At 41.9% G+C, this 21851-nt stretch overlaps 1 protein-coding gene across 1 annotated transcript in view; it reads right to left on the bottom strand.

The window, feature by feature from the left end:
• The window catches only part of NUDCD1 (NudC domain containing 1), a 72122-nt gene that overhangs the window by 42111 nt on the left and 8160 nt on the right, over nucleotides 1-21851 (bottom strand). The window contains exon 2 of the mRNA XM_004607665.2: nucleotides 5736-5890. Within this exon, the coding sequence (XP_004607722.2) occupies nucleotides 5736-5890 (155 nt within the window). The remainder of the gene's footprint in view (nucleotides 1-5735; nucleotides 5891-21851) is intronic.

The following is a 21851-nucleotide window of genomic DNA, read 5'->3' as shown; positions in this document are numbered from 1 at the left end:
CAGAAACTCTTAAGAACAAATTTAATAGTAGCATTAAGACCCAGGGAAAGCTACAAAAATCCTACTTAAAGACCAAAAAAAACAAGGAAAGGCCACTGTCACTGTCACTATCATCCCGTTGGTCGTCGATTTGTTTGAGCGGGCACCAGTAACGTCTCTCATTGAGAGACTTATTGTTACTGTCTTTGGCACATCCAATACACCACGGGTAGCTTGCCAGTCACTGCCCTGCGGGCTAGATACTCTCGGTAGTTTGCCGGGTTTTCTGAGAGGGGCGGAGGAATCAAACACGGGGTGGCTGCGTGAAAGGCAACCGCCTTACCGCTGTGCTATTGCTCCAGCCCAACAAGGAAAGGTTACATATAAAAATGTACCTAGAAGACATACATTTTAAATCATGGTTTTCTTATTAGCTGCCAATTTAAAACAAGAAAAACCCTTCAAACTTTATTAGGAAGCTAAGCAAACTATATATATTTATAAATGTATACACATATTACATGTATGCTTTATGAAGTTGCAAACTGCTTTGAACATGCATTATGAACATGTGGCAAAAGAGGGTAGTACAGATCAAATTCTAATTGGGAAGAGAGGAGAGCAGCTTATAGTCCACTAGAAGTTAATAAACTGGAAGAAACGAGTCTATATACTGCTGCATTCCCAGTGCTCACAACACTGTATAACAGAGTTATTATTATTTTGAATACCTATTCAATAAATATTTTGACTATCAATTGAATAGTACTGCTCTGTGACCAAATTAGGCTTGAGAATTTGCTGATTCTAGTATTTCCCTTTAAAAATTAATCCAATCTGAAAACATGAAAGTACAAGAAATTTACTTTCAATGAAGTCAAACTCCCAAGGATACCCATGAAACCAGTCTCGGATTCTTTACTGCATTTGATGGATCTGGGTTTAATACCAAAGTCTTTAATACACTTTGACTTTGTGCTTGTTGTGAAATAGGGGTTCAATTTACTCTTATACATGCGGCCATCCAGTCTGCAAAATACTGTCTAATAAGAGATATTCCTTTCTCCCCTTCAGCCTCCAGGGTCCTCCGCTGTAATAAACTACATATCTGAAGGCTTATTTCTAGATGCTCCGTGCCATTTATTCCAAAGCTCTGAGAGTCTACTGTATCCCATCCCCACTTTCTTTGGATTACCACAGCTTAAACACAGTGTAAAGATGGGGGAAACAAAGGCTCCCATCTTTTTTATCAGGATTGTTTTAGCTGTTTGGAGGATTTTTTGGTTCCAAAAAAATTTCTGTAACACTTATTCTACATCCTTGAAACATGCCACTGGAATTTTTATTTGAACAGTAGTCAATTTGTATAATGCTTTGGGTAGGACAGACATTTTAACAATATTAATTCTTCCAATCCATTAGCACAAAATATTTCTCCATTTCCCTTGTCTTCCAATATTTTTAACAATGACTAAGTTTTCCATGTAAGTCTTTCACCTCTGTTGATTCTTTTGGATGCAGCTGTAAATTAGATTTTTCCTTTGATTCTTCCAGTTTTATACACAAAAATGCAACAGATGGTGTTTCAACTCTACTGGCAAGGAGTAAAAAACAGCAAAACAAGCAATTAGTATTACATCAAATTAAAGAGCATCTGAATGGGGAAAAAACAAAACACTAAAACAAAATATTCTACTCAATGGGTGAAAACACTCTCACGTCGATCAGACGTGGAAACGGGCCAGCATCTGAAGTCTGTGTGTGTGTGTGTGTGTGTGTGTGTGTGTGTGTGTATGTGTGAACTCACAAAATTAAAAAAAACAATAAAAAAGCTGAAAGATACTCTTCCAAAAGACATACAGGTGACACAGATGCATGATAAATGTATACTTCTGTTCACTATACTGCTATAGTGTTTATAGTTCACTATACTGCTATACTGCTTCTGTTCACAATAGCTGCAACCCAGAAACAACCAAAATGCCCAAGAGCAGATAAGTGGATAAAACGAGGTATATATACACAATAGAGGTGTGTATAAATACACAATAGAATACTACCCAGATATAAGAAAAGATGAAATCTCATCTTTTGCTACAACAACAGATGACACTGCAGGGTATAATTTGAGGCACAAGGGCCTGACAGCATAGTGCTCAAAGGTGCCTGGGGGCCACGCACTGCCAAATTGAACCCAGGGCCTTGTGCATACAAATCACGTGCTCCAAACCTGCAAGCTATTGAACTATCAATCTCAAAATTAAATTACTTCAAACCAAAGATTCTTCTCTACAATTGAAAAATAATAGTAAGAGGGAGATCCTACCCACAACAGGGTTGGAGAGATGGTGAGGGTTAAGGCACATACATGCGTGTGGCTGACCAAGTTTGGTCCCCTCAGCATCACAGGGTGCAGTCCTGGGCATGGGATTAGAGGTCCCTGAGCACCCCTGGGGTAACCCAGGAAACCCCAGCACCCAAGGCCAAGGCAGCCGTGCATCTGAAGCCTGCACACCGAAACTCAGCCCAACTGGTACGGGTCCCCCAGCCCCACAAAATAAAAAATGCAAAATGAACTCCAAAAAGTCAGTACCAATTTTAAATAGCTGTTGTGCATTCAACAGACACACTGACAAAATCTATAGCAGGGAACCACAACTACAGAAAATGTAAGAGAGACTCATGGCTTAGTTCAAGGGTCAGCAAAGTACTGTCCATACACCACGTCCAGCCCTTTGTCTGCTTCTGTCCAATAAGTCTTCCCGGAATGCATTCACACTAAGTTGCTTTTACATATTGACTACAGTTGCCTTCGTACAGTGAAAGTGAAATGAGTAGCTATGACACAGGGCAGTCTGACCAACAGCAATAATCTGTTATTTGGCGCTGTGCAGAAAAGGCTTGCCAACCCCTGACCTAGAAGGAATGCGCTGGTTATGAGAATCTGAGCGTCACTGGTTTAAACATTTCTTAGAGAGCAAAGGTAGAACTTTGTGTGTGTGTGGGGGGGGGCGGGGGGGGATTAAAGGCGGGATAGGGAAGGTGGTACAAGCTTCCAAGGGGACTTACTGAGTGACTTTAATTGAAAAGGAGTTTGACAATAAACTTTAAGAACATGCTCAGGTAGAGTTGATCACGAGGACAAAGGGCTGGGGACAAAGAGGACAAAGGGCTGGGGACAAAAGGATACAGGGGAACCTCTAGAACAAGTTTGGTATTGCTAGAGTACGTGAGAAGTATATGTATACATACATAAAGTGATAAAAAAAAATTTGGAGAGAAAGAATGGGGGAGAGAGAAAGGGAGAGGGGGAGAGAGAGAGAGAGAGAGAGGGAGGTAGAGGGAGAGAGAAAAAGAGAGAGGGGAGGGGAAGGGAGGGGGGGGAGGTAGAGGGAGAGAGAAAAAGAGTGGGGGGGGGAGAGAGAGAGAGAGAGAGAGAGAGAGAGAGAGAGAGAGAGAACCACATAGGCCAATTTGAAGAGTCTGTATTTTGAGAATACATATACACAGCCAGGAGATAACTCAAGAGGAAGAATATACGTGTAGCATGTGCAAGGCCTGGAGAAGGATCCCTAGCCCCAAATACAGCCAGGCCTGGGCAGTGCTGCACTACCAGGTCCTGGCACTAGGGAGGCAGGCTTGTACCTCTTGGGCAACACACAAGAGGAGACTACAAAGAAGCAGGCCAGGGAATGCGGGGACTGAACACAGGCAAGATGAAAGGTGATACTTCTTTAAGAGATGTGGCTTAAATTTCCTATTTTAGATCACTTGGATGCAGTGTATTTCTTAAAACTGCATCCCAAGGCCTGCTTCCCACAGCCACCACCATGTCAACTCACTGGCCCAGATCCTAAAGTCTCTGCACGTCCAAATTCCTCAGAACTGAAATTCCAGTAGGAGCACAACAAATTAGGTGCTAACACAGAAACCAACTAACTCAACAGACAAAAGGAACACAGAAGGCCCAGCTAGCAAACAGCTCAGTAAATTCTTAGACAAGGACTTAACTTCCCTGTGGTGAGATAAAATAATTTGCAAAAAACAAAAACACCAAGATTTTTTCAACATATTGATTTCAATATTGGAGCTTTGCTATCCAATCATGTCAATGCTAGACCTGTAACAACAGTTGCGGCTTTTGTTCACATTAAAATATATAAACTGCAAAATTTTTAAAAATTGCTTTTTCTTACACAAATTTTGCCATAAAGGAAGTATTACAAGAACTGAAGTGGAAAGTAGTAAGATTTCACAAGCAAAGTTGATAGATTCTAAGGATGCAATGTAACGAAGGCTTGGAGGATCAAAGTACTTAGGGAGCTATTCCATACCAACTACCTAAAACTAACATATTAACTCATATTATGGAGCCTACAACAATAAGCCCTATAACTTTTAGCCATTAAAAATAACAGATTTAGGGGGCTGGAACAATAGCACAGCGGGTAGGGCGTTTGCCTTGCACGCAGCCAACCCGGGTTCGAAAAAAAAAAAAAAAAACAGATTTAAATAAAAATTCAGGAAGAAATAAGAATACTCAGGGGCCAGAGAAACAGTATGGCAGGTGGGGCACTTATCTTGCAAGTGGCTGAACCAAGTTCTCGGTTTGATCCCAGGCATCCCACATGTTCCCTGGAGCCCACCAGGAGGGACTCCTAGGCATCACTGAGTGTGGGTCTACAACCCCAACATCTCCGCAAAAGTTAAAAAAGAATATTCTCTTTGAATAAAGAGAAAACTGAAAACCCCTCATTAGTTCAGAAAAAAAAAATGCAAAAAAGAAACACAAAGGAACAGATTGGACAATCTAAAAAGAACTGTATGACAATAATATAAAAACTGTATCACTAATTCCATTAAATATAAATGTTATAATCCCTCCAATGAAAAGACAAAGATTGTCATATTTGATTAAAAGGACCAATTTATTCTTTTCATAAGACACATTAAAAATAAAAAACATTGATAAATCAAAGAAAAAGGATAAAAACAATATAGCACTAAGAAAAAAAAATAAAAATCTAAAGCTCTATACTGATAGAGAATGGTTTCAAGGGCTAAAGATAAGAATATTTCAAAATGCTAAATAGACCTATCCACAAAATAAAATAACAATTTTCTGTTTGTAACCAATTAATATGATTATATATGTAACAAAATTTATGTGGGGGGGAAACCCACAATCATAGTTGGGTATAACAAATGGAAAAGGAGGCATAAATAGCCACATTGACACTGATATATATAAAATCTGTTACACACAAATATATATAAAATATCTAATACAGGGGCCGGAGCGATAGCACAGCGGGTAGGGCGTTTGCCTTGCACGCGGCCGACCCGGGTTTGATCCCCGGCATCCCATATGGTCCCCCAAGCACAGCCAGGAGTAATTCCTGAGTGTAAAGCCAGTAGTAACCCCTGAGCATCGCTGGGTTGTGACCCAAAAAGAAAAAAAGAAAAAAAAAATCTAATACATACATATAAAGCAAATAAACCCATTATAGGGAGATGAGGAAAATAAATAAATATTTAAGTTAAAATCGATGAACAACAAGATGACAGCGATACAGTGATAAGTTAAAAAAGGGAAAAAATAGAATTAAAGAAATAAAATTTTATATATGCCAATAACAGGTTTCCATCTGTTAAAGGAATGCATACTCTAATCCTCAGGATACTGATTCTTCTATCAATGGAAAATTAAGGTTCAAATCTACTGGAAAATCTAAGCACTATGTATTTTTCCTTACCAGCATCACAGTTAAATTCATAATTCTTCCCAGGCTATCAATGTAGTAGACGCTATCCTGATACCAGGAATCACAGTGTAGGTAGTTGTACATCCCAAAAGCATGCATGTGCTCCAGCGTATACTGATCATCACGCAGCTTTACTTCGGCTACAGCTGAAATACAGAAAAATAAAGAAATTACAAAATCACAACTTTCTAAAAAACACCTAAGAGGCAAAGAAAGTACAGACTACTAACCACAAAGGCTTTCACGAAAATTTACTCTATGATCTATTCAAAAGCAATCTCTGGTCACTCGAGTACTGTGTGTGGAGGATGAAGAGTGAAGCCAGCATTGTCCCTGACCACACAGAAGCAGAACACAGTGGTCCTGAAACACTGGACTTTGCCAATGATCCTCTTTCTTTTCAGAACCTCTTTACTATAATTGTGAATGCAAAAAAATTCTAAAATAAAATTGTGAATTCAAAAACTAAAGAAATTCTAAAATATAAGATTTCCATGCTCTGGGAAAAATTAACTCCACTTGGTAAAATGTGGTTTTTAAAAAACACTTTGATCCCTATTACCTCACTCTTGTCACATTAATAAAAATCAATAACTGTAATAACTGTCACTGTCATCCCATTGCTCATCGATTTGTTCAAGCGGGCTCCAGTAACATCTCTCATTGAGAGACTTACTGTTACTGTTTTTGGCATATCCAATACGCACCGGTAGCTTGCCGGGCTCTCCAAGAGGGGCGGAGGAATCAAACACAGGTTGGCCTCATGAAAGGCTACCACCCTACCGCTGTGCTATCGTTCCAGCCCAACTGTAATAACACATAACTTTATTTAAATTAATTAATAATAAAAATTAATAATTAAGTGGACTGAGCGATAGCACCGTGAGTAGGGCATTTGCCTTGCATGCGGGCAACCTGGGTTCAATTCCTCCGTCCCTCTCAAAGAGCCGGCAAGCTACTGAGAGTATCCCGCCTGCACGGGTGGCGTATTCAGTAAGCCAAAAACAGTAACAATAAGAATGGGACTTTATCTTGTTGTGACCACTTAGGAAAGGGTTCCAAAATGTGAGCTTAGATATAAAGGACTGGGAAGAGTTAATTTAAAAGAAATGTTTACTACACTTGCCCCCTTACGCACCAGATAAAAGGTTCAACTGGTTGAAATAGCACTCAGGACAACCACTACAGAAAAATGACAAGGACTAAAGATAGAGGTGTAGGCAAGAAACAGATCAAGAGAGACCTTGTCTTCTCCCCAAAGCACTGGACAGATTCAATGCAGTCCCCAAAAGGAGACCCACAACATATTTCAAAGAAAGAGATAAAACACTCCTGAATATCACACAAACAATTACTCCCCTCCTCCACCCAACAGTTTAAGCAATCCCTGGAGAAAAGAAATTGGGAAGTATCACTTTCCCCAACTTCAAACTCTCCTACAAAGCAGTAGTCATTAAAACAGCGTGGTACTAGAATAAAAACAGACCCTCAGAAGAGTGTAATAGAGTTAAATATTCCTCAGAGAAAGACCCCCAGGCATACAAACAGTTAATCTTTGATAAAGAAGCAAACAGTGAAGTGGAACAAGGAAAGCCTCTTCAGCTAGTGGTGCTGGGAAAGCAAGGATGCATGCAAAAACAAAACAACAACAAAAAACCCCACAAAACTTAGACCTCTTTCTGATGCCATGTACAAAAGTCAAATCAAAATGGATTAAAGACCTTGATATCAGACCTAAATTCACAAGGCACACAGAGGCAAGCATAAGCTAAACTCTCCATGATACTGAAGGCATACATCATCAAGGATGAAAAGACCACTGACCAAGCAAATAGAAGCAAAGATAAACAAACAGGACTACATTAAATTAAGAAGCTTCTGCACCTTAAAAGAACAAGTCCAGGATACAAAGACAGCACGGAATGGGGGAAATTATTCACTCAAAATACATCTCATATTAACCCCACTCATCTGGGGTTAATACCAAAGATACATAAAGCACTGGCAGAAATTTATGAGAAAAAAAGTCCAACCCCATCAAAAAATGGGGAGAAGAGACTTCCTCAAAGAAGAAACTCTGAGGGACTTCCTCAAGGAAGGAACACGAATGGCCAAAAGGCACATGAAAATCTGCTCTGCATCACTAAACATTAGGGAGATGCAAATCAAAACAACAATGAGATGTCACACTACAGAGATTGGCACACATCAAAAAACAAGTACAAGTCAGGGGCTGGAGTGATAGCATAGCAGGTAGGATGTTTGCCTTGCACTCAGCCAACCTGGGTTCAAATCCCAGCATCCTATATGAACCCTGAGCACTGCCAGGAGTAATTCCTGAGTGTAGAACCAGGAGTAACCCCTGTGCATCGCCGGGTGTGACCCAAAAAGCAAAAAAAAAACCAAAAAAAAAGTACAGGGCCTTGTGAGATAATAGAGTAAGGAGCTCGCTTGCCTTGCACGAGGTGGACCTGGTTCGATCCCTGGCATCACATATTGTTGCCCAAGCCTGGCAGGAGTGATTTCTAAGGGCAGAGGCAGGAGAAACCTACCTGAGCACTGCCAGGTGTGGCCCCAAAATGCAAAAACAAAACAAAACACCAGGACTACCAGTGCTGGAGTAAATGTGGAGAGAAAGGGACTCATTACTGGTGGGAATGCTGCCTGGTTCAAACCTTCTGAAAAATCATGTGAGTGAAGTTAGGAGTGGGACAGACACAGAATAATCTCTCTCATATGTGGGATATTTTTAAAAATCTTACTGGTGGAATAACGAGTGCCCAAAGATAATGGAAACAACACCATGAGAACTGGTCTTCAGTAAGAAGCATGCCACTTGAGGATGCAGAGGGAGGGAAGTGGACTCTGGTGACCGGATCAGTGTTGAAACATCAGATTCCTGAAGCCCAATCATGATTAACTTTGTAATTTCAAGGCTGTCCCATGGGGGCAGGAAACTCTCAGAAGACTGCCAGTTTCTCCCAAAGGGAGAAGCAGGCTAAAGATACCCAAGCAGCCGAAATCATTTAAGAGCTTCCACACAGGACAGTTTAGATTCAAAGTCTACCTTTCAAATTTATCAAAGGTAACTCTCAACTACAATACAAAGAACATGGAGGGCTGGAGAGATAATACTATCTGGAATAATAATAGGCTATCCAGGTTTAATCCCTGGATAATAACAGAGGCTATTTGGGTTTCCTCTGCTGGTATCTTCATGCATGAGGCCTGTCCGAACGTGTGGAGAGGGGCCTCCAGCATGGCTGCAGCTAGGTTCCGGTGGTCCTCGGCTGCCAGGAGCTCTGCTCGGTGTGGGGAGGGAAGCTGGAGCCCATCCCCTCCGAGGGGTCCCGGGGAACACAGCCAGGCGTTCGGGCAAGATACTCTCTGCATCATTCTCTTCTGAGAGCTTGCTTTTAAGTCTCTCTGGATGTTGGCCGTTGATGGGATTACACACACCTAGCTACAGCCATGCTGGAGGCCCCTCTCCACACGTTCGGACAGGCCTCATGCATGAAGGTACCGGCAGAGGAACCCAGGTGTATATAATCCTATCAACGGCCAACATCCAGAGACTTAAAAGCAAGCTCTCAGAAGTGCGAGGCCGCTTGGATATCTTTAGCCTGCTTCTCCCTCTGGGAGAAACTGGCAGTCTTCAGAGAGTTTCCTGCCCCCATGGGACAGCCTTGCAAGCTTCCCATGGTGTATTAATACGCAAAATTCAGTAACAAGCTGGATCTCATTCCCGTGACTCTGAAGAGCCCCCAGTGCAACATCGTTGGGAGGGCCAAGTCCAGATGGACTTCTAAGATCGCAGGGAAAGGATGAAATGAGATGTTACTGGGTCCGCCCAAGAAATCGGTGATTAACGGGCTATCGTGATCGTGATATCATGATTGTGATTTGGGTTTAATCCCTGGCAACCTAGATGGTCTACCAAGCCAACGCCCAGGAGTAATTCCCTGAGCACAGAGCCAGGAGTAATCCCCAAGCACCTTCAGGTGTGGCTCCAAAACTAAAAATCAACACCCCCTGCCCCTCCGCAAAAAAAAAATATGTGGGAGTAAAGCAGAGGTGAAAAGGTGAAACCAGAAAGGTTCATCAGGAAACTAATAGAGCCATGTGGTTAGAGAATTGGTATTTGAAGGCTTTTCAGAGATAAGATCATAACTTTATGATGAATGGAACAGAAGTACAGGTGTTAGTAAGCAATACCAGGAAATGTGGAAATATTTATTTATAGGACACTGTATTTCACTGATTAGGAAAACAATCCAATCCTCAATTCTTGGCTTTCTAGTACCACCTTGTGGATGAAGCTGGATACTATAGAAAATGTAATACAACACCTGAAGCGGTATTTGAGAAATCACAAACTATTTTCCTTCTATTTGTGGGAGAGCCCTAGGCAATCCGGACAAAATCACAGTCTTCTTAGTCTTTTGCCTTCTTTCGACAGGTCATCTAGGAATATACTGATTTAGAAAATCATGACAGGGAAACCCTGACACAGTCAATCTTTGGCTGCTACAAATGAACAAGATCATTTATGGAGGTTATCAGAACAACGAAACAAGCAAATGTCATCTTACAGACTTGCTATTTTGTACAAAGTTGTCAAGTGTATAGAAAAAAGCTGCCTATCTGGCCCCAAATAAAAAGCAGGTTATCGGGGCTGGAGGCGATAGCACAGCGGGTAGGGCGTTTGCCTTGCACTCGGCCGACCCAGGTTCTAATCCCAGCATCTCATATAGTCCCCTGAGCACCGCCAGGGGTAATTCCTGAGTGAAAGAGCCAGGAGTAACCCCTGTGCATCGCTGGGTGTGACCCAAAAACCAAAAAAAAAAAAAAAAAAAGCAGGTTATCGGCGGAACAATTCTAGCAACCACAGTAAATATAAAGGAAAAGCGGAGCAATAGAAGGGAACAGCAGAGTCAAAATGTGCGGGCTTAGTCTACAGAGTCTTCTGTAGAGTCCTACAAAGACATGAAGGGCAGGGATGTGCAAATCTTTATGTGGGACCTTTGAAACAGATGAAGAGAAAAAGCTACGAGAGGGTGAAGGAGACGGTGTAGCAAATATTTTATTATTTCCTATTATTTTGCATTGGGGATTTTTTTTAAAAAGCAACGCAAAAAAACTTAGGGACTGGCCTTTTGGAAAACAATATGGAAGACTCTCAAAAACTTAGAAATTGAGCTTCCATTTGACCCAGCAATACCACTTCTGGGAATATATTCCAGAGAAGCAAAAAAGTCTAGTCGAAATGACATCTGCACTTATATGTTCATCGCAGCACTGTTTACAATAGCCAGAATCTGGAAAAAACCCGAGTGCCCTAGAACAGATGACTGGTTGAAGAAACTTTGGTACATCTATACAATGGAATACTATGCAGCTGTTAGAAAAAATGAGGTCATGAATTTTGCATATAAGTGGATCAGCAAGGAAAGTATCATGCTAAGTGAAATGAGTCAGAAAGAAAGAGACAGACATAGAAAGACTGCACTCATCTGTGGAATATAGAATAACAGAGTAGGAGACTAACACCCAAGAATAGTAGAAATAAGTACCAGGAGGTTGACTCCATGGTTGGAAGCTGGCCTCACATTCTGGGGAGAGGGCAACTCAGATAGAGAAGGGAACACCAAGTAAAATGTGGTTGGAGGCCACGAAGGGGAAGAGTGATGTGTGCTGAAAGTAGACTAGAGACTGGACACAATGACCACTCAACACCTTTACTGCAAACCACAACACCTAATTAGAGAGAGAGAACAAAAGGGAATTCCCTGCCACAGTGTCAGGGTGGGGTGGGGAGAGATGGGATTGGGGGGGTGGGAGGGATGCTGGGTTTATTTGTGGTGGAGAATGGGCACTGGATGGGTTCTCGAACTTTGTATGAAGGAAACATGAACACAAAAATGCATAAGTCTGTAACTGTACCCTCACGGTGATTCACTAATTAAAAAATAAATAAATTAAAAAAAAAACTTAGGGACTGGCAAGGAGGAAATTTCCCCTAATCACAAGACCTCAAACCCTTTTAAGACATGCAGGGAACTTGAAGACCTATAGTTTTTCATTCACAAATTATTTACTGCATGTCTACTGATATACCAGATACTACACTAGCACTAGGCATATACTGAAACATCAAATGAAAATGCTCCCTTTAACACCATGGTTATAAACCCTGCTTATCTTTTTGAAATTACTATCATTTAGAACTGCACAGAATTACCGACATCCAACTCCATCAACAGTCAAATAATTCACTAATATTTCTATGAATCACTACTGTTATTAATTATATAAGTAATACATTACTAGACAGTAATACTTAAAATAAGCAAAGTCAGACTAAACAAGTGGAGGTAAGCACATAGAATATGAACTTACAAAGCTCACTTCTTAGATCTTTAATTTTCTACACGTAACCAATGAATTAAGTCTTCTTTTCACCTAATCTGTTATCTGCATAAAGATATATTTTTTAAAAGAATACACAGACTTACCCTGCTAGCTGAAAGAAGAACCACTATGTGGTATGTTTTGGTCAGTTATTTTTTCAAATCTGGTACTAGAAGTTTTTTGTGATTTTTTTTTGATATTGGAAGTTTTCCATAATTCAATTAATAGTGCTCCCAAACTCACCAAGAGAACCTGCCACATCATACCAAATAGGAGCGCTATCCTTTCGGCTAGAAAAGAAACCTGTAATGACGTCTGAGACAATATTTAAAGAGCCCGGCAGAACTCGTGTGCCAGGAAGACTGCCCCCACTGACTTACTAACCAATGCCTCTGCACACGGCACATCCAGCTCCCCTTCTGCCCCCAGTTCTCCTTTGTGAGAAGAGAGATGAATTTTATATATACACAGTGACTACTTGGATTGTCTCTCCCTTGACTCAAGCTACAGCCTAAATCTTCAGCTTGCATTCTTCCTGCCCTAATATACGAGGGAAAAACAAAACAATGTAAAGCAGCCAGAAGTGAAGAGGAGGGCTGGGCATGCTATACATGAAAGAACAAAGACATCAGTTTTCTAATTAGAAATAATACAAGTTTCAGGAGTGGCATCTTAGTAGTACTTAAAGAAAAACACTGTCAAGCTAGAATTCTATAAACGGCAAACATGTCTTTTGAGACCAAGGCAACACAGAGCACGACTGTGATTGGCCCTGGAGATTCCCAAAGGATGGTTCTACAGGTACCCAAGTATCACCAGGGTGGCTTCAGTTGGTGTCCATACCACAGGGCCCAAATCGCACGTCTCCAGATGACTGGCTTGTATTACTCTGACTACCACTTTGAAGCCCCCACCCCCCGAGACAGACTGACAGAGAGACAGACAGACAGACAGACACATACACACACACACACACACACACACACACACACACACACACACACACACACACACACACAGAAAAAGCAAGGGACTGAAGAGAGGTCAAAACTTTGAGAACCATGCTTTGCATTCAGGAGACCTCAGTTTGATCCTTGGAACCAGATGGCCCCCCAAAGGTACATCATGTCAAGTGCTGCAGGAGACAATTGGGAGGAACAGCTGGAATCAAGGGTGAAGCCCCTGAGACTTGGCCCAAGCGAAGGAGCAGTAAGCAGCCCCTCCCCAGCAGGGCCCCTTTGGTTTTCCAGCAGCGACTCCTCCCCCTCTCCTCTAACAGCTGGATGCAATGTCCAGTCACTACAGCGTCAGGCACCACTGAACAAGCTAATTGTCAGACAGCCAGGGAGAGTGAGAAACCAGAACACCCTGTTTGGCTGTTTGTGGGCTTGCGGGGAAACCTCCCCTGGGTATATAAACCAAAGCTCGTTTGAATTAAAGCGGGTCTCCTTACAGAGACTCTCAGAGTGCTTTGTCTTTTCTGAAGGCTCCGAGTGCTCACGCTCCTTCTAGGGGCGGTCCTCCTTCCCGCTCTGGTATGCAGTAGGTGGGGCTGGGAGGACTGCCATGGCCAACTCTTCCTCGGGTCCCGTGGACCTAACATTTCAGAGTGACACTAGAACAGTCCTAAGCACAGAGTCAGGAGTAGCCCCTGAGCACCATCAGGTGTGTCCTCCCCAAACACTGTTTCAAACAACAGTCCATCATCATGTTTCTAACCCAAATTGTAAGAAATGCTAAAAGCTCTTTAAGCAAAAGGGAAATCAGATTCAAGTATGGCTCTATGTAAAGAAATGAAAAGCACCAATGGAAAATACAGGAATAAATGCATAAGATTTATTTAATAACAAATCGCTTTGTAAAGAGCTGGAGAGACAGTATAGCAGGTAGGGGGCTTGCCTTGCCTGTGGCCCAACCAGTTTCAATCTGACCTAAGTTACATCCCCAGAATCCCCTATGGTCCTTGAGGCACAGCCAGGAGGGTTCCTAAGCACAGTGCTAGGAATAACTCCTGAGCATTACTGGGTGTGCCCCCAAACCAAAAAAGAAAAACAAATAAGCGGTTATTTAAGCCAAAAACAACAAAAAATACATTGTGACTTAATATATAAAAATAAAATGTATGACATTAACAAAGACAAGAAAGAAAGAAAAGAAAGAAAGAAAGGAAGAAAGAAAGAAAGAAAGAAAGAAAGAAAGAAAGAAAGAAAGAAAGAAAGAAAGAAAGAAAGAAAGAAAGAAAGGAAGGAAGGAGAGAAAGAGAGAAAAAAAGAAAGAGAGAAAAGTTAACTACAATAGTTTGCCCTTTCTCCATGGGCAAACTTTCCACAGCCAACTGAGCTCCAAAAATATTATTTATGAGCTATTTCAGAAAGAATACATTCATGTATTTTTATCACAGTCTCCTGTTATAACTTTTATTTTATTAACGTTAATCTCTGTGTTTAATTTACAAATTAACATGGTATACACAGGAAAAAACAAAGTTCATGTAAAGTTTGGATTAGTGGAGATGTCAGACAACCATTTGGAGACTTAAAGAAATGCCTCTGAGGAAAATAGGGTGGTTTCAGTATTTTAAGGATCACACACGACACATGACATAATATGGTACACCTTAGAAATACATGGGGTTGGTTCAGGCACCACAATCAACTGAGTATGGCAGTAAGGTAAAATATACAACTTTTTTAGTTTCCTAATGCATATAAAAACATTAAAAACAAAACAAAACAAAAAAGTACAAAAACCTTAAAAAATGTAACAGAGACAGGAAGAGAACACATGGTATTGTAAAAATAAATATCCAAGGACCTGCTTGATGCTGGGTTGCCATACTTCACTAAAGGTTCACACACTTCAATATGTGGTGAAAAATAATTTAACATGCAATAAAAGGAGGTATACCTGTATGACATAATTTGACTGTATCATGTAATGTGTGCAAGATGCTGGAGAAGCTATTTTTCATTCAATCCCTACCTCTCTATCCACCCCACCCCCCCGTCACCCCCTAACCCCAAACTCTGAATAAAGTGATGGGTCAGGAATGATAGTACAGTGGGTAGGGCACTTGCCTTGCATGCAGCTAATCCATGTTCGAACACGAAATCCCATACAGTACCCCGAGCCTGCAAGGAGTGATCCCTGATCAGGGAGCCCGGAATAAATCCTAACAACCGCTGGGTGTAGCCCCCAAAACCGAACAGAAACAACAACAACAAAAAACTATCTTATGTCACTATTTGTTTCCTCTGGAAATTCTTTCTTGCACTGGAAGGTGACAACTCTGGAAAACCTAGGAGAGATTAGGACTGACTTTCTTATTTCTACGAAGAGCAATTTCTCACTCCAACCTGGGTCCAAAGTTCCTGCAGAACTTGGAGACTGAGTGTGGACCAGTTCCCATGCCTTGTGAGGCTGGTGGGATTCTAGCATCCAAGCTTCACATGTGCTCGTGGCAGACTCTCTTAGTCCTGACCCTCCTGGGCATCTCCCTGGGTGACTGAGTGGGTTAAACAAGTGGCAGCACTTTTTTCTTGAGGCTACCATTTTCTTTTTTTAAATTAAAAAAATAAATTATAGTCTAACAAATCACAATAAGGTATGGTTACAGACTTACAAACTTTCATGCTTACATTTCAGTCATACAACCATCGAGTACCCATCCCACCACCAGTGCCCGTTCTCTACCACCGATGTTCCCAGTATCCCTCCCAGCCTCAGCCTCACCCTTGGCCTCCCTCCACCCCCCACAACCTCTGTGGCAGGCACATTACATTCTCTTTTACTCTCTCTCTCCTTTAGGATGCTGTGGTCTGCAATGCAAGTACTGAATGGACATCATGATCGGTCTATAGTCTACATTCGACACACCTCCCAACCTGAGCAGGCCCTCTAAATACCTTAAGGCTACCATTCTTACTCCCCATATCACCCAAGTCACCTGCACCACTTGGTGAGATAGACAAAAGTCAAACAACCTGTAAACACTCATGAACCACCAGGACACCTACTTCCAGTGGGAGCCACCTCACCACAGGCAACATTCAGTAAAACATTCAGAGAAGAAACTGCAGAAGAAAAGTCTCCAGAAGGCAAGTAAGCCCAGGGAAACGTGCTGTGCAGGCATGCACTGTGGGCTTGCCTCATGCAGCTTGGTAGCAAAGCAATCCAGCATATGGGAACCTCACAGCCTGGTCCGAGTACTGGAGTGCTGTCTCTCTCGGTGCATTTTCTCCCAAGTTCTCCCTCAGTTCAGGGGAGGGATTTGGGATTTCTTAGGTAGGAACCAGGGTGCAAATGAGGCTGGGCACAGAAATTCAGCAGTAGGCAAAATAAGCAGAGGCAGCAGAGCTCAACGGTTCACCCATGAGGCATCCCTAGGTTGGGCTCAACATACACCAGTGGTTATGCCTATCCCAGTTTGGACTTAAGGATAAGCAGAAGCGTAGAAAAGGCCTCCTGCAGAATACAGGTTTGAGTCCCCTGCCAGATGAGGGGTTAGGTTCTTCCAGAGAATTCAGGGCAGCTCCTATTTGATCAGGGACTAGGGCCCATTCCCCGAGAATTTTAGGTTATAAAGTACCCGTCAGGTGAGGGATTGGAGTCCCCTGCAATGACTTTTAGGAATCCCCAGCGGGGCATGAGGCTGAAACTGGGAACAAAGGTCAGGCCAGGGTTAAAAGTCTCCCTGAGAAGCTACAGCCTCCTGGGAACATAAACTCCAGGACCAGCCTGCTTCAGCTTTATCCGCAGTGTAGTTGCTGTTGCTACCAAGGATGCAAAAGCATGGAAAATTTGTGTTCTAATTCCCAAATACTTCCCTTTAGGGTGCTTACAAAGGGCCTGGAGGAAGGCCTTCCATCATCCATACCTCTGAGACTCAAGCAGTCTCTCCAGAACCACACTTCTACCCTGTAGTTTTCACTGGAAATGAAGGACTGGTGAGTGAAAACAGGAAAATGCAACCAGCCTTTGCTCAGACTACCTCAATAGTCTGCCTGCTATATGAATTTATGTTGTTTATCAAGTAACTTAAAGTCAGTCTTTTCATGAGGTCTAAGCATACCTAGTTTGGGTTTTAAGAAAAGTTTTATTTATACTTTTAAAATTCTTTCTGGTTTCATGGTGATCTGTATGAGTGTTTTACTAGACGCCATTTTTTTATTTTTCCTTTTGGGGATACAACCTGCAATGCTCAGGCGTTACTCCTGGCTCTGCACTCAGGAATTAATTACTCCTAGCAGTTCTTGGAAGGCCATCTGGGATGCTGGGGATCAAACCCAGTCAGATGTGTGCAAGGCAAACGCCTTACCTGTTGTATTATCATTCCAGCCCCAAGAAGCCAAAATTTTAAGGATGAAACTCCTCAAGACTCTTGATACATTCTCATTAATTCACAACATGACACAAACCAGTTTTTGCCAGTTATGCTGAGTTATAGAATCCTTAGCTGTGAGCATTCTTAAGCCTTTTTTTCCATTTATAGAATTGTTCACATCTCATGTTCAGAGAACTCTACAGGAGGAAGGCTTTAACAAGTACTACAGAGCTAAGGCTTGTCGTGAGAATGGAAAATCGCAGAAGACCAAGATATTAACAAAAAACTTGATGTTTAAATGGTACGTTTTAGCTCTATAGATCGTAACCACTGTTTCTTTTTAAAAAATCTATAATCTACAGTAAAACATTATACTTTATCATGAGTAAAGGTTACAACATCTGCTTTTCTCTCTTGACACTGGAGCAAATCTATTTATACTTATGATGATCTATTTGTGTGCTTAAATCCAGGGATGAAATCTGTAGTAAGCTCTGCTTGTAGAGACAGAAAATTTCGAATCAACCCTCGGACCCAGACGTCCAGGGAAGCAGAGACCAAAAGTGGGGGGCTTAAATGCCAAGAGCAGGCTGAGATACAAGAACTACAGACAAACCTCAGGGAGACCTGGGACAACTCACTGAGAAACTGAGAATGTCTTTGAAAAACAAGAAATGTCCAGCTCTGCAACACTGCCTGGGCTCTGCTCTCAGCGTTTTGGAAACTGGGATTTCTCCTAAGACAGAAGAGACTCCACCATTCCTCCCAGAGGAAAGGGCCAACACCACCTCTCCATCACTGCCGTACTAACCAGATATCCCCCTGGGTCAAGTCTGGGCAACCCTGATGCGACAGACAAAATATTGATTTCTACATTAACATAAGAACTACCTGCTCTGTCATTAGCCAATTCCCAGCACTGCTCAGCAAATAACGGGTACCCCAAAGATAAAATTCTCTGGTCTTCCTAGTTGCTAAACATAGCCCAATTAAAAGGTGGGGCACTTTAAAGCTATCTGACCCATTGCAGATCCAAAAGAAATAGAAGTTGTGGACCTTCTGCTTGAGCTCCACGATCCCAGGTGAGGCCTACTTTTGGCCGACATCACTAGCCTATGCCGGAATGGCAGGCAGAATCCTCCCCCTCTCCCCCCGAGGGGGGGGGGTCCCAGCAGCTGCTACACCCAACCTGCACCATATTAAGGTCCACACCACAGCTCCTGAAATGCACAGCTGCTTACGAGGCTGTATGACAGATCTCCTCAACACATTACATGCTGCAGTTATTCTGTCATCCTGTAAGAATGAGCAGAGAAGCACTATAGCACAGTAGCACTGCTGTCCCGTTGTTCATCGATTTGCTAGAGAGGGCACCAATAACATCTCCAGTATGAGACTTGTTGTTACTGTTTTTGGCATATTGAATACGCCACGGGTAGCTTGCCAGGCTCTGCTGTGCAGGTGGGGTACTCTGGGCTCTCTGAGAGGGGTGGAGAATCGAAATCAGGTCAGCCACATGCAAGGCAACCGCCATAACCACTGTGCTACCACTCCAGTCCGAGCAGAGAAGACAGCAATCTCCAGTTAAATCCCTCAGTAATTGAAGGGTTGGGGGAGGCATGTAACTACAAAGACTCACCCCCAGTCCAACAAGAATACTAGAAAAGCAGAATTTAGAAAATGAGAAAGATCAGTTTACTCATTGAAGTCTGTAGAAGCCCACAAAGCACAAAGATCTGAAACACTATCACTGAAGATAGCAACATCACCTCAGTAAAGCCTCAAGTGTTATGAGTGATGCTATGATGAGGGTGTCCAATGAGTCTAAAGAAATGAAAGCAGGGCTAGAGCAATAGTACAGCAGGTAGGGCATTTGCCTTACACACGGTCGACCCGGGTTCGATTCCCAGCATCCCATATGGTCCTCTGAGCACCACCAGGGGTGATTCCTGAGTGCAGAGCCAGGAGTAACCCCTGTGCATTGCCAGGTATTACCCAAAAAGGAAAAAAGAAAAAAAGAAATGAAATGAAAGCAAAGCACAAGAACGAGAGTCGAAATGAAAAAACTACTACAGTCGGAAAGGACAGAAATGAAAAGCACAGTAAGTATATTAAAACGTCAATATAAACTCTGAACAGCAGAAACTCTGAAAGCAGAAGCTCAGCAAAAGATTGAGGAGCTCCAAGATAAGGACGAAACCCCTGGGAAACAGCAAAAGGTAGAGAATAGCCTGAAAGGAAATGAACAGCATACCAGAGGGCTATGGGATGGGTTCAAGATAAGAGTCTCTGAAGAACAGGAGGGCAAATGTGTTGAAGAAACATTAGTTAAAGACATCCTCAAAAAGAACTTCCCTGAGTTGAGGATTATAGGCACCAAGACCCAAGAGACACCAAAAGTTCCCAGTGAAAAGAGATCCAAGGAGAAAATCTTCAAGAAATGTTATTCTCAAAATGATGAAAGCCAAAGATAGAGACAGAATACTGGATGCAAAATGATCAAAAAAGGAACTTACTTACAATTGAAAGTCCATTAGATGTACAGCAGATCTATCGAGACGCTGATTCAGAAGAATACAGAAGAGTAAGAATAGAGTACAAAAACTCAACGAAATTAATACTTCACCAAGTACTCTATCCAGCTAGATTATCACTCAGATTTGAAGGAACAATATATAGCTTCATGGACAGGCAGTAGCTTAAAGAATTCATAGCCCTGAAACCGATTTTGCAAGAAGCATTAAAGGAGCTCCTTCAAAGGACAAGAAAAACTAATGGAACATACGGTTGCCCTCTACTAGATTAAGAAAGGTTAAAAACACAGCATTATCACAAACTGACTTTTATTAATTTTCCCCCCACTTTATTTAAACTCCATGGCTTACAAAGTTGTTGATGATGATTAGTTACAGGCATTAATATTCCAACTTCAATCCCACCACCACTGTCACCTTCCCTCCACCACTGTCTCCACAGTCACAACCATCCCTTAGGTCTGTCTCCATAGCAGTTCCATAATAATTATTTTATATTGCTTGTTACCAGAAAATACTAATGGAATTATTAAAAAATATTTCAGTAAAAGAAAATTTGTGAAAAATTGCTGTATCTCACTATGGTGCATTAAGTAGTTGTCTGAGGATTTACTAAGCTGTTGTTGCAAGTTAAATCTTCTGCTAATGTTTTTGTTACTTGAGAATAGTTGGTTTCTACATTACATTCCCCTCCAATCTAGTGTGCTCCTGCTGGGATACTAAAATTGTAGAGTTTAGAGGTGTCATATGGTCTCAAATGCAGCTACATGCTCCAAAAAACCCGGAATATTTAACTGGCCAGAAGCACGCAGGCAGCTGTTGGGGCGTGAGTGTGGCTGCTAGCGCTATGGGAAGGCTGGGAGGGCAAGAACTTGGCCCACCCCCGATCCTGAGATTGCCCCAGAGGGGACTGGGGACTAGAGACATTTCTGTGGCTAGTTGATCTCTTTTGAAATTTAATTATGAGCCTAAGAAACAGGGCGAGCAGATGAGTTTACATGGTGGTGGTGGTAGGATATGGTCTATTCATTTATTTTCTCACCATTCCATTTGCCATTCATTTAGGTTTTGTTGGACAGGAAATAAATTGAACAGAAAATAAATTTTGTATATACCCGTTAAGCAGGTAGGCTAGGGGTGGGAGGGAACCTGGGAATACTGATGGAAGGAATGGAAGAGTGGTGGTGGGATTGGTGCTGGAATGCTGTATGCCTGAAACAATTCTTATGAACAACTTTGTAAATGACAGTATTTCAATAAACATGAAAAAAAAGGAAGCAGTAATTGTGCACTGCAAAGACTGTCAAAAAACAGGATACTGAGGGAATTAAGTAAAATAAAAAAGCAGAGGCCATAACCACAAAGACTGCCCTTAGTTTTAATTCAATCATGAGACTTATAAACCCATCCAGATATCCAGAGTATTCCTATTAAGCTAGACTACTCTGCAGAAGACTGAGCTTCCCAATGTGGGCCCTGCAATGTAGTTTCCAAAAGGAAATTACGTGCTGGCTTTGTAGATAAGGGAAATGACTTATTCCCAGTCCAACATAGTAGAAAATTTTTCAAGGATTACCTGAGGTTTCATCTGGAAAGAGAATAATAGTACTAAAAACCATCTTTCTGCAAAGGGACTGCACACAGGGAGAGAGTTAACTCACAGCCGTGTTTTGTGCCATTAATGATTAATTACCTATTCCATAGCCTGGGACCCCTGATCATCATGAAAGGCTGAAAATCTCAATCACATCTTAAAAAGGTTCCTAGAAAAATGATACCAAGAAACCTCTGAGTCACAGCTGTCCCTCTTGCCTCAAGTGTTCCTCAGGTACAAAACAG

The sequence above is a fragment of the Sorex araneus genome, chromosome 2, assembly GCF_027595985.1.
Source record: "Sorex araneus isolate mSorAra2 chromosome 2, mSorAra2.pri, whole genome shotgun sequence".
Classification (NCBI taxonomy): Eukaryota; Metazoa; Chordata; class Mammalia; order Eulipotyphla; family Soricidae; genus Sorex; species Sorex araneus.
The sequence above is the reverse complement of the archived record's forward strand: the minus strand, read 5'-3'. Positions and strand labels throughout refer to the sequence as shown.